General features: G+C 69.0%; 1 protein-coding gene across 3 annotated transcripts; it reads left to right on the top strand.

Annotated features, from left to right (window-relative positions):
- On the top strand, positions 1-9938 carry MIDN (midnolin). Of its 3 annotated transcripts, none has more exons than XM_057710486.1 (9): positions 1-139; positions 1789-2427; positions 3461-3548; positions 3738-3800; positions 5846-5974; positions 6058-6363; positions 6538-6682; positions 6865-7110; positions 7838-9938. In XM_057710486.1, exons 2-9 carry the CDS (start codon positions 2195-2197, stop codon positions 8107-8109), a joined length of 1482 nt encoding a protein of 493 aa, XP_057566469.1. In that variant the 5' UTR covers positions 1-139; positions 1789-2194; the 3' UTR covers positions 8110-9938. The 3 variants fall into 3 exon arrangements, with proteins under 3 accessions (XP_057566469.1, XP_057566468.1, XP_057566470.1); XM_057710485.1 differs by lacking the exon at positions 1-139 and adding an exon at positions 492-632; XM_057710487.1 differs by lacking the exons at positions 1-139; positions 5846-5974 and adding an exon at positions 492-632.
- Positions 9939-13174: the final 3236 nt, after the last annotated feature.

Raw genomic sequence — 13174 nt, forward strand, 5'->3', positions numbered from 1 at the left:
CCAGCGGGTGGCGACTGGACGCAGCAAGCAGGCCTGGCGCTGGTGAATCGCTCCATGAATGCCCTCTGAGGTCACCGTTAAAGGATGCAGGAGGCCGGGCTGCCGGGGCAGCTGGCTGGGGCACCCCCGCTGCGGGCAGGTGACTCCGGCCTGTCTTCCTGGACCGAGGCCGCTGACTCAGGCCCCCTCCCCGCTCCCCCGCGCGGGCGCCCCCAGGCGGAAGCGCCGGGCCTGGGGCGGCAGGAAAGGGGGCGGGGCAGGGGGTCCGGCCGTGCACCCCGAAATCCCATAGCGCGGGCCGAGTCGTCGACGCGGCTGACCGTGACCCCAGGTCCAGATCGTTCAAGGAGCGCCACCCCCTCCCCGTTTAGCAGGGCGAGGCTCGGGGGGCGGGGGGCCCGGGCCCGACGGCGCCCCAGGGCCCTGGCCGGCAGGCAGGGGCGGGGGCCGGACTGCGTCACCGCCCGCCCGGCCCCCCGCCCCCTGGCCGCCCAAACTCCACCCCGAGGGAAGGCGGCGCGGATAAAGGCTTGGGGGCCGCTCGTTCGGCCCCAGACCGGCTCCGCCACCGCGCCCTCGGCCCGGACGTGGGTACACTCAGGACAGTCGGGGCCTCGGACGTGCCGCTCCCGGTGAGTGGGGGGCGGGACCTCGCGGGCCGGGGGGCGGGTTCCCACTCTAGGCTCTCGAGGGTGCCCCACTTCTCTTTGTTCTTTGAACAGTCAGGGTTCAAGGTGTCCCCAGTCCTGGGAAGCCCCCCCGGAACGTGGAGTGGGAGGGACGAGGGGCGGCCAGCACGGCCCGGGTGGGACCTCTGCCGCCGCCCCGCCCCCCCGGGCACTCCCCCTCCCCGCGAGTGACCTTGAGCTGGTCGCCTTTCCGGCCTTCGTCTCCCCGACTGTGCGGCCCCAGCCTCCTGACTGGGAGGACCCGCGCTCCTAGCGCCGCTCCCCCGCACCGCCCGCGGCCGCGTGGGGCTGCCCCCCGTCCCGGGCGGCCCCGGCGCCCCCTCCCCGGGTCCCTGGGACGCGCTCCCGGGCGGGGCCGGCAGGGGGCGCGCCGGCGCTGCTGACTCACCGCGGCCCCGAGCGGCGCGCGCGGGCGCAGCCGGGGACGCCGCGTCACGTCACGGCCCGGGCGGGCGCCACTCGGGGAGCGGGCCCGGCCCGCGGGACGGGGGTGGGACGCGAGGTGGCACCGGCGCGGGAGGGGCCCTCCGGCACCCGCCACGTCACCGGGGTGCAGGCCCCGCCCGCAGCGCCCCCCCTCGCCCGGGCTTCACGCCTCGCGGGTGGGGGGCGCCCCGGACCGACTCTCCCGCGAGCCCCCAAGCCGCGGCCCGGCCGCGAGGCGCGGGGATCGCGTCCCGTTTCCGCCCGCGGCGGCCCCGGCTTCCTGCTCCTGCGGTGCCGCGCTGCCCCACGCCGGGGTCCCGCGCCCCCCGGGCCGCGCCGCCCGCCCTTTGTTGAGGACCCGGGCCTTATGAATGGCCGCGGCGGGGCGGGGGGCGGGGGCGGGGGCGGGCCGGAGCGGCGCCAGCCCCGCCCCCGCCGCGCTCCGCTTGGCCGCCGGGCCGGGGGCGGGGCAAGGGGCGGGTCCGCTCGGCCACGTGGGGCGGTGTCGCGGCGGCTCCCATTGGCCGGCCTGTGTGGCCGACCGGGCGTTCGGCGCGCGCTGATTGGTCGGTGCGCGCCGGCGGAGTAAGTAGTGAATGGGAGGGGGCGGCGGCCCCGCCCCTCGGAACGTTGATACATTATAACTTTTTTTTCCTGTTACTTTCACCCCCAGATCCTCCGGCGGCGGCGGCGGCGGCGGCGGCGGCGGCTGTTGCTAAGGGAGGGGACGCGCGGGGAAGCGCGCCCCGAGCGGCAGACGGCCCAGAGCGCGACCGGCTGAGCGGCACCCCCTCCTCCGGGACCCTTCCCCGAGCCCGCCACCCTTGAAAGGAGCCGAGAGTGCAGTCTGCATCCAGGAAGGCGCCCCGACGAGCCGACGCGACCCCGGAGAGCCACTCGGATTTTTGATTCCTGCTTCGCCTTTCGCTCCTGGGACCTTCTCGAAGGGGACGCGCGCTGCCCCCCAGCCCCCAGGAACCCCGAGGACCCCTGTTTGGGGAGCCACCCCGCCCTGCCTGGAGGCGCGGCGAGAATTGGCGGCGCCCCGCGGACCCCAGCCCCCCCAGCGCGGGCCGGGGATGGAGCCGCAGCCCGGCGGCGCCCGGAGCTGCCGGCGCGGGGCCCCCGGCGGTGCCTGCGAGCTGGGCCCGGCGGCCGAGACGGTGCCCATGAGCCTGGCTATCCACAGCACGACAGGCACCCGCTACGAGCTGTCGGTGCCCCCCGACGAGACGGTGGAGGGGCTGCGCAAGCGGCTGTCCCAACGCCTCAAAGTGCCCAAGGAGCGCCTGGCACTGCTCCACAAAGACACGTAGGTACCGCGCGCCCCCCGGCCCGCCGCCCCCTCGGGCCCCGGCCCCGGGGCGGGAACAAAGAGCGCGCCGCTCGGGGAAGGAAGGGGGCGGCCAGACGGGGGGCGGGGGCGCGCGGCGCGCTCTCGGGCGCCCTCTGCTCGGCCCTGGCTGTCTCGGCCCCCTCCCCCGCCCGGGGTCTTTGCACAAAGGCGGCTGCGAGGGCGCCTCGGGTCGGGCTGAGGCGGCGTCCCCCATGGGAAGGCAGGAGTCCCGGGCGGCGCGGGGGTCCCAGCTGCGGGGGTGGGGGCGCGCCGGCAGCCTCCTCGGCCTGCGACCCGCTGGCTTCCGCATCTGCTCGGCGGCCCCCTCTGCGTCTGGTTGTCTCTCCCCCCACTTGCGTCTCTCTGCCCCCCTTTGTTCTCGCCACCGAGCGCTCCCTGCAGTCTCCCCCTCCCCCTTGCCATTTAAATCGCCTCCAGGCCGGGGAGCCCTCCCTCCGCGGGCCTCCAGGGACACACCGTGTCCATCCCCAGCGGAGGGGCCCCGGTGGGGGAGGGGCGGGAGGGGGAGGGTCTCCTTTGTCTGAGCGGCGGCCGCGGCGTCGGCCTGCGCCAGGAAGGGAGGGAGGGAGGAGAGGGGCCCGCCCGGCAAAGCCCCGAAAGGCTAAGCGCTTGGCCCGCGGGGACAGCCCAGGCCCGGGTGGTTGAATTACAGGGGGGTGGCCCCAGGATGGGGGGAGGGTGCCAAGAGGCGCGCTGGGTCTAGATGGTGGAAAAGTGCCTTGCTGAGGCGCAGAGGGAGTGCCCAGTCCCGAGTTGGGGTTCCTTGGGAGAAGGAATCTGAACTGCCGGCATGGGGGTCCCAGGGTCTGATCGCCATCCCCATACGGACTCCGGGCCCTGGATCCAGAGGCCGGGAAGAGGTGGGGGGGGGGGGGGACGGACGCCTGCCTCTACCCCAGGAGCACAGCCCTCCCCCGCGGACTCCGCTTCCGAGTCCCTGCCTGCCTCGTCTCGTGTCGCCTCACCCTCTTCCTTCCTCCCCCCTCAGCCGGCTCAGTTCGGGGAAGCTGCAGGAGCTCGGCGTGCGGGACGGCAGCAAGCTGACGCTCGTGCCCACCGTGGAGGCGGGCCTCATGGTAAATGGCGGGGCAGCACGCCCCCAGGCCCCTCTCTGGCAGACGGCCCCCTGCTTTGCGAGCAGAGTCCCCGTCCACAGGCTAGACCCCTTCCCCGCGGGGCCGCCCGTCCCACCCATCAAGCAGGGCCCTCCCATCTGCGCTGCTGGGGCAGACCCTCAGGGTCTCCTCTCTTTTCTCTCTCTGTAGTCTCAGGCCTCCAGGCCAGAACAGTCTGTCATGCAGGCCCTGGAGAGCTTGACCGAGACACAGGTAAGACCCGCGCCGGCCTCCTCCTGGCCCCTGGGGGGCAGCAGGCCCCGTGCCCGGCCACTTTGGAGAGCCTGGGGGTTGTTTGTGCTCCCAGGAGGCCTGTGGGGAGGGGAGGGGACGCGCCGCTCCGCCTTCGTGCCAGCTTGGCCTGGTCACCCAGCTTCCTCTTCCTCCTCCCCGCCCCCCAGCGCTCACCACCTGACCTTGAGAGCCTTCTCTCCCACGGTGGCCGCCATGGGGGAGGGGGCCTAGCTTTCACAAGCCTGCCTGCGGGGTGACCTTGGCCCACGCTCCCACACCACGCCCACACCCCCAGGCGCTGCGTCCCCAGCCCCACTGACTTTGCCGAGGACCCCCCCCCCCCCCCCCCCCCCCCCGCCGACCGCCACTGCGGTTTCCCTGGAGCAACCTTGTTAGCATTTGTGATGGGGGGAGGGACAGGTCTGGGTGACACTGCTTCCGCCTTTCGTGACCCTATTGTGAGCGGTGGGGAGTCATCCCTCCTCCTCTCTCTGGCCTTTGTTCTCTGCCCCAAAAGGGGGAGGGGGTGGGGGCGCCAGCCCCAGGGGCCCGTACATCCCAGACAGGATGTTAGGAAAATATTTAGTAAGCGCCCGGGAGGGCGATGAGGAGGAAGGCTGGGGTTGGTCTGCACTGGGTTCCCGGTTTTGTTGCAGCTTTTTTTTTTCCTTTTCCCCTCCTTTCCTCATTTTTCTGGCAGTGGGGCCCTCCTCCCAGAAGGGTGACACAGGCCTTAGCTATCCACCCGCTGCCAGGGTGGGGGTGGCAGGTCCCCAGCCTCCCCGGCTGGGCTGGGCTGGCCCCCCGGCCTCAGGAACCTGCTCAGCGGCTTCCCTTCCTCCTGCCCTGAGGCCCTCGCCCCCTCCCCGGCGCGTAGCGCCCTGCCGTCAGCAGCCTCAGCAGCCGGCTCTTGTGGAGGAGGAGGGGGCCGGGAGCTGGGTGGTCTGTGTCAGGAGGGGCAGTGGGGTGGGGGGAGAGCCGGGGTCCCTGGAGCTGGGTGGGGGTGGCATGTGCTTTCCTGGGACAGACCTGAACTGAGTTCTCGGCTCCTGGGGGGGCTGTGGTTGGCAGGGGGCCCCAGGGGCGGGTTTGGTTCACATCCGCCCCAGGGTGTCTGCGTCAGGAGGGAGATGGGGCGGCGCTGGGCGGAGCGGCTGGGCTCCCAGAGCTACTTCCCCGCCTGGCACCGAGTCCTGCCTGCCAGCTCACCCTCCCCTGGAAGGAAGTTGCAGGGTGGAGTGGGGGGGACACCCCAGCTGCTCTTGGGAAGCCACCCCAGGCCCTTCTTCCTGCAAAGGGCACCTCCGGGGCTTGGGGAGGGCGTCTGCAGAAGGGGCTGCGCGGTGGGGGCCGCGCTCTGTTCGCCTCCTTCGCCTCCTCCCCACGGCCCTCGAGCAGAGAAGGTTACGCCAGCCGCTGCCAGCAGAGAGCAGGGAGGAGGTGGTTCTGAGTCATCCCGGCCTGTGTCACTTCTCAGAAACCTCCGCCCCCCGCACCCCCCCAATGCCGGCCCCTGGGGAGGGCGCAGCGCTAGCCGGGCCCCAGAGGAGGGGTCCCATGCAGACTGGGGTCATGTGCACCGCTCGCCTGCTGCAGAGGGGCTGCCAGACTGGAGGGTCACGTTTGCGTGGGCTGCGTCGAGGCCCCCGGAGACTCGGGCCCCAGGGAACCGACGGGTCAGGGCCCCCCCATCGCCGGCAGAGGCGACGCCTCCCCCTCAGCCTCGGCCCCGCCCAGGACAGATAAATATTTATCTTGAGAAAGCAAAGGTTAGGACAAGAATTTGTCCAGGAATTCCACCCACTCGCTGCCCGAGTGGCTAAGCTGGGAAGGGGGCCTGAGCCAGGCCCCTGCAACACTCGCAGACACGGAGAGGGTGGGGAAGAGGCGTGAGCTGAGGGTTATTTGAGAGCAGTGACCCGCTGGCTGGGCCCCGCCCCCTCTGGCCTCGGTTTCCCCTTGAAAGAAGCAAGCTGGCCGGGGCAGGCCAGGCCCCCGTCTCACCCGCCTCTGTCCCCCCACAGCCCCCAGCGGCGCCCAGCCCGGGTCGGGCTGGCGGAGGCGGCTTCCGGAAATACCGATTCATTTTATTTAAGCGTCCGTGGCACCGACAGGGACCCCAGAGCCCAGAGAGGGGCGGCGAGAGGCCCCAGGTCACGCAGCGCGGGGGGCCGGGCCGGGCCGGGCCGGGGGCACCGCAGGCCGGGGCCCTGGGCTGACGGGCCGCTCTCTGCAGGTCAGTGACTTCTTGTCGGGCCGCTCGCCGCTGACGCTGGCGCTGCGCGTGGGGGACCACATGATGTTCGTGCAGCTGCAGCTCGCCGCCCAGCAGGCCCCGCTGCAGCACCGCCACGTGCTGGCCGCCGCCGCCGCCGCCGCCCGCGGGGACCCCGGCGTGACCAGCGCCCCCGTGTCCTCTCCCTGCCGGCCCGTGTCCGGCGCCGCCCGCGTGCCCCCGGTGCCCACCGGCCCTGCCCCTGCGTCCTCACCTGTCACCGCCGGCTCCTTCCGCTCCCACTCGGCCTCCACCACCTGCCCCGAGGTGAGTCTGGGGAAGGACGCGGCAGGGGAACGTCGGACCCCGGGTACGCCTTTTGTTTCAAGTGTTGTCCCCAGCCCCTGGGGCTGGTGCTCGTCTGGTGGGTGATCCCCTGAGCCTGGACCCCAAGGGCTACCCTTGCACCCCAAGCTCATGTGTCCCCTCCCCCGTCCGCAGATGGACTGCTCCCCTCCTGCCAGCGCTGGTGCCAGCCCCACGTCCCCCGCTGGGGGCAGCCCCACCTCCCGCTCCCGCAAACCTGGCGCGGTCATCGAGAGCTTTGTGAACCACGCCCCAGGGGTCTTCTCAGGGACCTTCTCTGGTAGGTGTCCCGACGTGTCCCCAGGAACACACGCTCACACTCCGGGGAAGAGACACGTGTCCCCTGGGTGGGTGCAAGCACCCAGGGGTGCCGCTTGCACACGTGGGACCGGGGCACCGCCAAGGTCAAGGCCACGCGTCACCGCTGGGGTCCTCACCCACCCCCCCACCTCACCCCCACAGGCACGCTGCACCCCAACTGTCAGGACAGCAGCGGGCGGCCGAGGCGGGACATCGGCACCATCCTGCAGATCCTCAACGACCTCCTGAGCGCCACGCGGCACTACCAGGGCATGCCCCCGTCGCTGAGCCAGCTGCGCTGTCACGCGCAGTGCGCCCCCGACCTCGCCCCCAGAGCTACCTCCTGCGAGAAGCTGGCGGCCGCGGCCCCGGCCTCCCTGAGCCAGGCCCGCCTGTGCAAGCCCCCGGGTGAGCGTCCGCCTCGCCCGCCCGCCCCCCCACCCGTGGTCGCTCAAGGCCCTTCTGTGCACCTCTCAGAGCAGCTGAGCCCCCGGCGGAGGGGAGGGGGCCGCCAGCTGCCCCTCGCCCTGCTCTGCAGGCGCCCGTAGAGAAGGGAGTGTGTGTGTCGGGGGCACACAGGGTCTTTGTGCCCGTCCCGAGGGGGGTCCGTCCTCACTTCCTCCTCGCCCCCCTCGGGCACTTTCTCCAGATGGTGCCTGCAGTCTCTGTGAATGGCCCAGTCAGGCGAGGAGGGGGTCCGCTTCCTGTCCTGCTCGAGGGCAACCTGTGCCGCCCCCGCCCCCCCCAGCAGTCTGGTTATTCCAGACACATCCCGAGTCCTTCAGAACCCTGATGGGGGCTCCTAGGCGCGGGTCTCAAAGGGGAAACTGAGACCCAGCCTCATTCCTACCCCGGGTCACGGAAACAGCCTAAAGAGCTTGAGCTCCAGTTAATTTTCGTTTCCACGACAGCCGGCTCCCCAGGGCCTGGCTCGGGCCAGCCCTGCCCTCATGGAGTTCACAGCCCACTGGGCAGTAGACACGCAGCTGACGAGCTGAGGGTTCAGGAGGCGCCCTTGACTGGCTCCCTCACTGGCGGGAGCGTCCTCGGGGGCAGCTGCTGGGGGTCCTCGCGTTCGGTTGGGGGTCTGGCCTCCAGGGGGCCCTCAGGCTCACGGTCCCGGCCTCCTTTGCAGGGGACCGGCTGCGGCAGACGGAAAACCGTGCCACCCGCTGTAAGGTGGAGCGCCTGCAGCTGCTGCTCCAGCAGAAACGGCTCCGCAGGAAGGCGCGGCGCGACGCCCGGGGCCCCTACCACTGGCCGCCCAGCCGCAAGGCCGGCCGCAGCGACGGCGGCGGCGGCGGCGGCGGCCCCAGCGAGGCGGCCGGCCTGGGTCTCGACTTCGAGGACTCCGTCTGGAAGCCAGAAGTGAACCCCGACATCAAGTCAGAGTTCGTGGTGGCCTAGGAACCCTGTCCCTCGCCCCAGCCCAGGGTGGCCGTGAGCAAGGTCCCGCGCGGGAGGGCCGGCGGTCAGTTGGTGCAGCGGGAGGCTCCCCGCTCCTGGTTCCAGGTCCTTACGGTGTTTTTTTGTTTTTTTGGTTTTTTTTTTAAATTTCATTTCCTACCATGGTTTTCCGAACTCTCCACGGACTTGGGCTCCTGCCTCCCCGGTTCGCCTCACACTCCCCGCCCCTTCCTCCATCTCCCATCCTCATCCCCTACCCGCCGGGTCCCTCCCGCCCACCTTCCCAAGCTCCAAATATGTAGCAGTCTCTCCAGATGGTTGAGAGCGGGGACAAGGAAGTCGGCCCCCCTCCCCTTCTGCCGCCCTCCCCACCCTTTTCAGGTTTAAGTCAAAAATGTAGATGCGTCATAATGCACTTTACAGACAGGGGAGGGGGCCGCAGAGAGGAGAGCCCCCCCCCCCCCCCGCAAACCCTGGCTCTAAAACAACATGGCGAGGAGCCACGCTCAGGTGACCCTGACCGTGACCGCCAGGGACCGCTTCTTTTCCACATCCGTACTCTTTTCTCTTCCTGGTTTCCTTTTCCATGTTCCTTTTTCCTGGAAAAGAAAAGAAAAGCCGTTTCAGGGGAGAGGCTGGCCAGAGCCTGCCTTGGGGTGTGGGCTGGGGTGCGGGACCCTTTCCTGCCAGGAAAGGAAAGGGAGGGAGGAGAGGTGCCCGCCGCCAGCCTTCGCCCCGTCCACGCACTGTGCGACTTCCTCCAGCGCCACGCTGACGCCCCACCCGGCTTTTCTGAGCTTGGGGTATTTATAGACTATTAATTTTCTGACTGAGCCAATAGTGGTTGGGTATCTCTTGAAAAATAGGGAGAGAAACGGCTGGGGGGGGCGGGGTTGACGCCCCCAGCCCCCCTCCTCCGCCCAACCGGAGGGATCTGGGCCTGTGGACTGTGTCTGGGGGGGCCCTCCGGCAGCCAGGAGGGGAGGGGTGCTGAGCTGTGAAGCCCCCAGTAGGGGCAGCGCTGTGTAGCATTAATCCCCTTGGGGGGGGTCGCTGCTGGTCTACTTTGGACCCTCCGCACTCATGCCCGTGCCCCAGGGGTGTCCCCCAGGGCGGAGGGACAGACCCCCCCCCGGGGGCTCCTTCAGTGGGGGTGGAGTTTTTGTTTTTGTTTTTGTTTTCATTCACTTTTATTTTTTACTGATAATAGCGATGTTTGGGCCCTGCCCCCCCGCCTGTCAGTCTCGTCCTGGCCCCGCCCCTGTGTGCTGCGCAACAGCCCTCACCTGCCTGCCCCTCCCTCCTAGATGCACCCCAGTTCCTCACCCTGCCCCCGGGTATGTGTTTCAAGGTAATGGTTTCAGATGTGAACATCTTGTGTTAACTGTAGCTCTGTAAATTTTTTGTGGGGGGGGGGTGGGCAGGGAGGGGGTCAGAGGGGAGGGGGTCAAGGCTTTTTGTTTTCGTTTTCGTTTTTCCAAAAAAAAGAAAAAAGACAAAAAAGGGGCGGGTTTGTTTTTGAAGCGCTGTCTTGGATATCTATTTAATGTGTGTTCTGATGGGGTTTTTTTTTTTTTTTTAACGATTTTTAAATAACGTCTGTGCCTCCGCTGGTCTGAGGGTGGAGGCCCCAGGCAGGACCCGCCCACCCCTCTCTGCCCTCGCCAGGGCCCCCCCCCCCCAGAAAGCATTACCCACCGTCGGGGAGGGGGGGTTCGGGCCGTGGGGTGTCCCAGCACCTTGCGGGAGTTTCCTGTATGAAAACATGAAATTGGAAAAGAAAAAAGCCTACACAAACACCGTGATTTCAAGGAATAAACACGAAATGAAACACGAGTGAACGTCCGGCCTGTTTGTCTGGGGTGGGGGGAGGGGCGGTTGGCTGTCACAGAGGGGACTCGGCACGATGCGGTCTTTCCCAGGAGGGCCAGGTGGGGCGCTGGAAGTAGCCCACCAGCCCAGGGAGTGGGAGGGGGAAAGTCCTCCCTGGGCGCCGGAGTGGGGAGGGGCGCGTCCCGGAACCGTTCCCACGCCCCCTCCCCGCCCTGGGGTGAGGGTGGGCAGGAAGCCGCCAGGCGGGGAGGGAGGGGCCGGCCACTTCCCGGTACCCAAGGCCGGAAGTCCTGCAGGGTGTGGGCACGGGGCTGCCCGCCTGTGTGCCCTGGGTGGGGCCTCTCGGTTCTAGGCTCTAAAGTGGGCTGCAGGCGAGCCCAGGGACTCAGTCTCCAGGGAGACCAGGCCGCAGGCTCTGGGCGACGGTTTCCCCAGCCACAGAAAGGGGGAAGCAGCTCCATCCGCCCACCCACGCGTGCGGGGGCCAGCCTGAGGACCCCTGACCCGAGCCCCGCCGCTGGGGGATGCCGCCAGGCCTCCAGAGCAACCCCCCTCCCGCCCAGAGTCAAGCCAGGGTCTGGGGCTGGCGCTCAAGGCCTCCGGGTTTGGCTCCACCCCGGCCCTGGATGGACTCCTTGCATTCCAGCGCTCCCTAGCCCTGACCATTGGGATTAAACCTCCAGGCCTTTGCCCGGGCCGTGCCCTACCCGGGAACACCCCTAGCCAGCGCCCCAGCTCTCCGTGGGAACTTCGCCCTTCTGCATCTCCCACCCGGGCCCACCTGGAGCTCCCCGAGGGCCTGGCCAGGTGGTGAGTCCCACCTTCACCAACTTTGGGACTGGGCAGAGACCCGCAGTCAAAATAACACTGAAGGTCATTTTACATGTGTTTCCTTGCTGGACGCAGCCACCTCAGAGAACTAATTATCCTCCCATTTGGTAGATGAGAAAACCGAGGTCTAAAGAAAAATACCATTTGCTACAGAGGATTGGGGGTGTTTGTTAAATTAGTGACCACCATGCCCCTGCCCTCCAAAGCCCCAGTTCCAGGAGCCCTACCAAGGGGGAAGGGAAACAGGTGCAGTCCCAGGCGTGTCCTGGGAGCAGCTTGCTAAGGCCCTTCTGCCCCTCCTGCCACCCAGTCACCCCCAAATCATCGCATGCCCACGTCAGGAAGGTAGGATGCCCAGGTCAGGCTGATCCCTTCAGACCTTCAGGTCAAACGCACAAACGTCCCCGCGGGGCCGGAGTGGACATGTGGCTGGCACAGCTCAGGTCGAACCCCCTGCCCACGCAGCTGGGCCCCCGGAGTTCAGGGCTCTGACCCAGGTGGCCGCTGCAGCCTCGGGTGGGGGATGCGGAAGCAGGGTGTAGACCGAGGCACCCGTTGAATCACAGGGGCTGTGTCTGCACGCTGCAGGGCGGGGGGCACTCGGTCTACTGCCGGGGAACGAACTCCTCAGGGCGCTGCCTGGCGCCCAGCCCTGGGGTCCGAGGGTCACAGCCCTGCCCGGGAGCCCTAGGAGAACCCCACCCTGGGTGAGGGATGCAGCCATTGGCCCCTTCTCCCTGCGCGGGCCTGCAACGCACACACCTGAGGGGGGGCTGGGGGGGGGAGAGGTGCGCAGCCAAAGGGGTGCAGCGACCGGAGAGGCGGCAGGCCAGGCCACGTGGGCGTGGGCAGCACCGAAAGGTAAACTGAGGCCCAGAGTAGGCTGGGGCTGCGGAATCACAGGAGGCGGGGACGGCCCTGCACCCCCCCTCCCCCATTGAGGAAAAAGTTGAATGGGAGGGGGCGGCCCCCGGAAGACCGCAGGGATGGAAACGCGGCTTCCATGGTAACGCGCCGCGAACCGGGCCTGACGTCACCGTGGGGAGGGCGCCTCGCCCGCCCCGCCCGCCCCCGTCCCCGCGTCGAGCGGCCAGGGCCCCGCCCACCTCTGGGACGCCTCATTGGTGGGCACTTCGTTCGCTCCTCCCCACGCACCAATAGCCGCGCGGGGTTGCCGCCCAGAGGCGGGACTGCGGCGTGGCCGGCCGAGCGCGCAGGCGCGGCGCGGAGGCGTGCGGGGGGGGCCCCCCTTCCTATGGCCGCACGTCCGCAGCTTGGGGGCGGGAGGCGCGCCAAGGGGTCTGACGGCCGCGGCAGCTCCGGGACGGAAGAGGGGGCGTACCGGGGGGGGGCCGCACGTGCACCCCCTTCTAAGCCCAGCCATTGCCTGTTGCCCCCTCCCCACGACCCCGTGTGCGCGGGCCCGGAGCTGGGGAGGGGGGGGTACTTGGGTAGAGGCTCTGCCAAAGGAGTAGGAGAGTTTGCCAAGTATAGGAAGAAGGAAATGGTGCCCCGGGTGGGGGGCATGGCGTGTACAAATGATTGGAGACGTGAAAGCGAGTGCATTTGGGGAACATTTAGGAAGTCCATTTGGGGGACCTGAAACGAGAGGCGAAGGCAAGGACCCGAAAGGCGTGATTCCTCAAGTCTGGCCTGGGGGGGATGAGATGAGGACCCCGGGGAGGAAGAGCAGGTGGAGGGAGGCGAGGCCAGAACGTCCCAGGAGGTGTCTGGACGCTCTGCTCGAGCTGCGGAGAGAGGCCTGGGAAGGGACAGAGGGGGCACTGTCTGAAGGTGGCCTCTGGTTTACAATGCGGTGGGTGGCACGGGGGCTGCAGAGAGCTCGGAGGTTGGGGAAAGGGGCGACGGAGACGCCCCTGTGCACCTGGGAGCGTACGAGCCAGGAGCAGGGAGAGTCGGGGACCCGGGCGGGGGCTGGGGGTGGTTATGGCGGCAGGAAGTCCTCGTCGCTGCCTGGCTGTGGCTCAGTTTCGCTGTGGCCAGGAGTGCACTCGGAGAAGGCAGCAGGCAGCCGTCGGCGTGGACAGGGCGGCCTTCGCCAGGTGGGGAGCATGTGAGAGCAAACCTTTGGTCCGACCGAGGTTACCCCTGGGGCTGGCTGGGCGCGGGCAGAGAGCCCCGAGACCGAGGTTGGGGGTAGGGCTGGCGGTGTGGACAGGTGTGGCTGCCAAGGTGTGGAGTCTCGGCGGAGGCCTGGATCCAGGTACTGCCTCACAGGTGGGCCGTGCTTCTGGGGTGATGAGGCAGCTGTGGGCGGGCAAGAGAAGGTCACTGGGGTCACGGCTTTGTGCTGGAGGCCAGAGTCCCCTGGGGGCGGCCAAAGGGGTAACTGGGGCTTGCTGCACGGTTTTGAAATGCCAAAGGACGCGGTGAAGGGTGG

This window comes from Hippopotamus amphibius, chromosome 15 (genome assembly GCF_030028045.1).
Source record: "Hippopotamus amphibius kiboko isolate mHipAmp2 chromosome 15, mHipAmp2.hap2, whole genome shotgun sequence".
Lineage (NCBI taxonomy): Eukaryota > Metazoa > Chordata > Mammalia > Artiodactyla > Hippopotamidae > Hippopotamus > Hippopotamus amphibius.

What these genes read in the sequence shown, in the direction of transcription:
- MIDN (XM_057710486.1), top strand. Translation starts at nt 2,195, where the DNA reads ATGGAGCCGCAGCCCGGCGGCGCCCGGAGCTGCCGGCGCGGGGCCCCC. An exon ending in GGGGCGGCGAGAGGCCCCAG is followed by an intron (nt 5,975 to 6,057) that starts GTCACGCAGCGC and finishes CGCTCTCTGCAG; the next exon opens with GTCAGTGACTTCTTGTCGGG. An exon ending in CCTCCACCACCTGCCCCGAG is followed by an intron (nt 6,364 to 6,537) that starts GTGAGTCTGGGG and finishes CCCCGTCCGCAG; the next exon opens with ATGGACTGCTCCCCTCCTGC.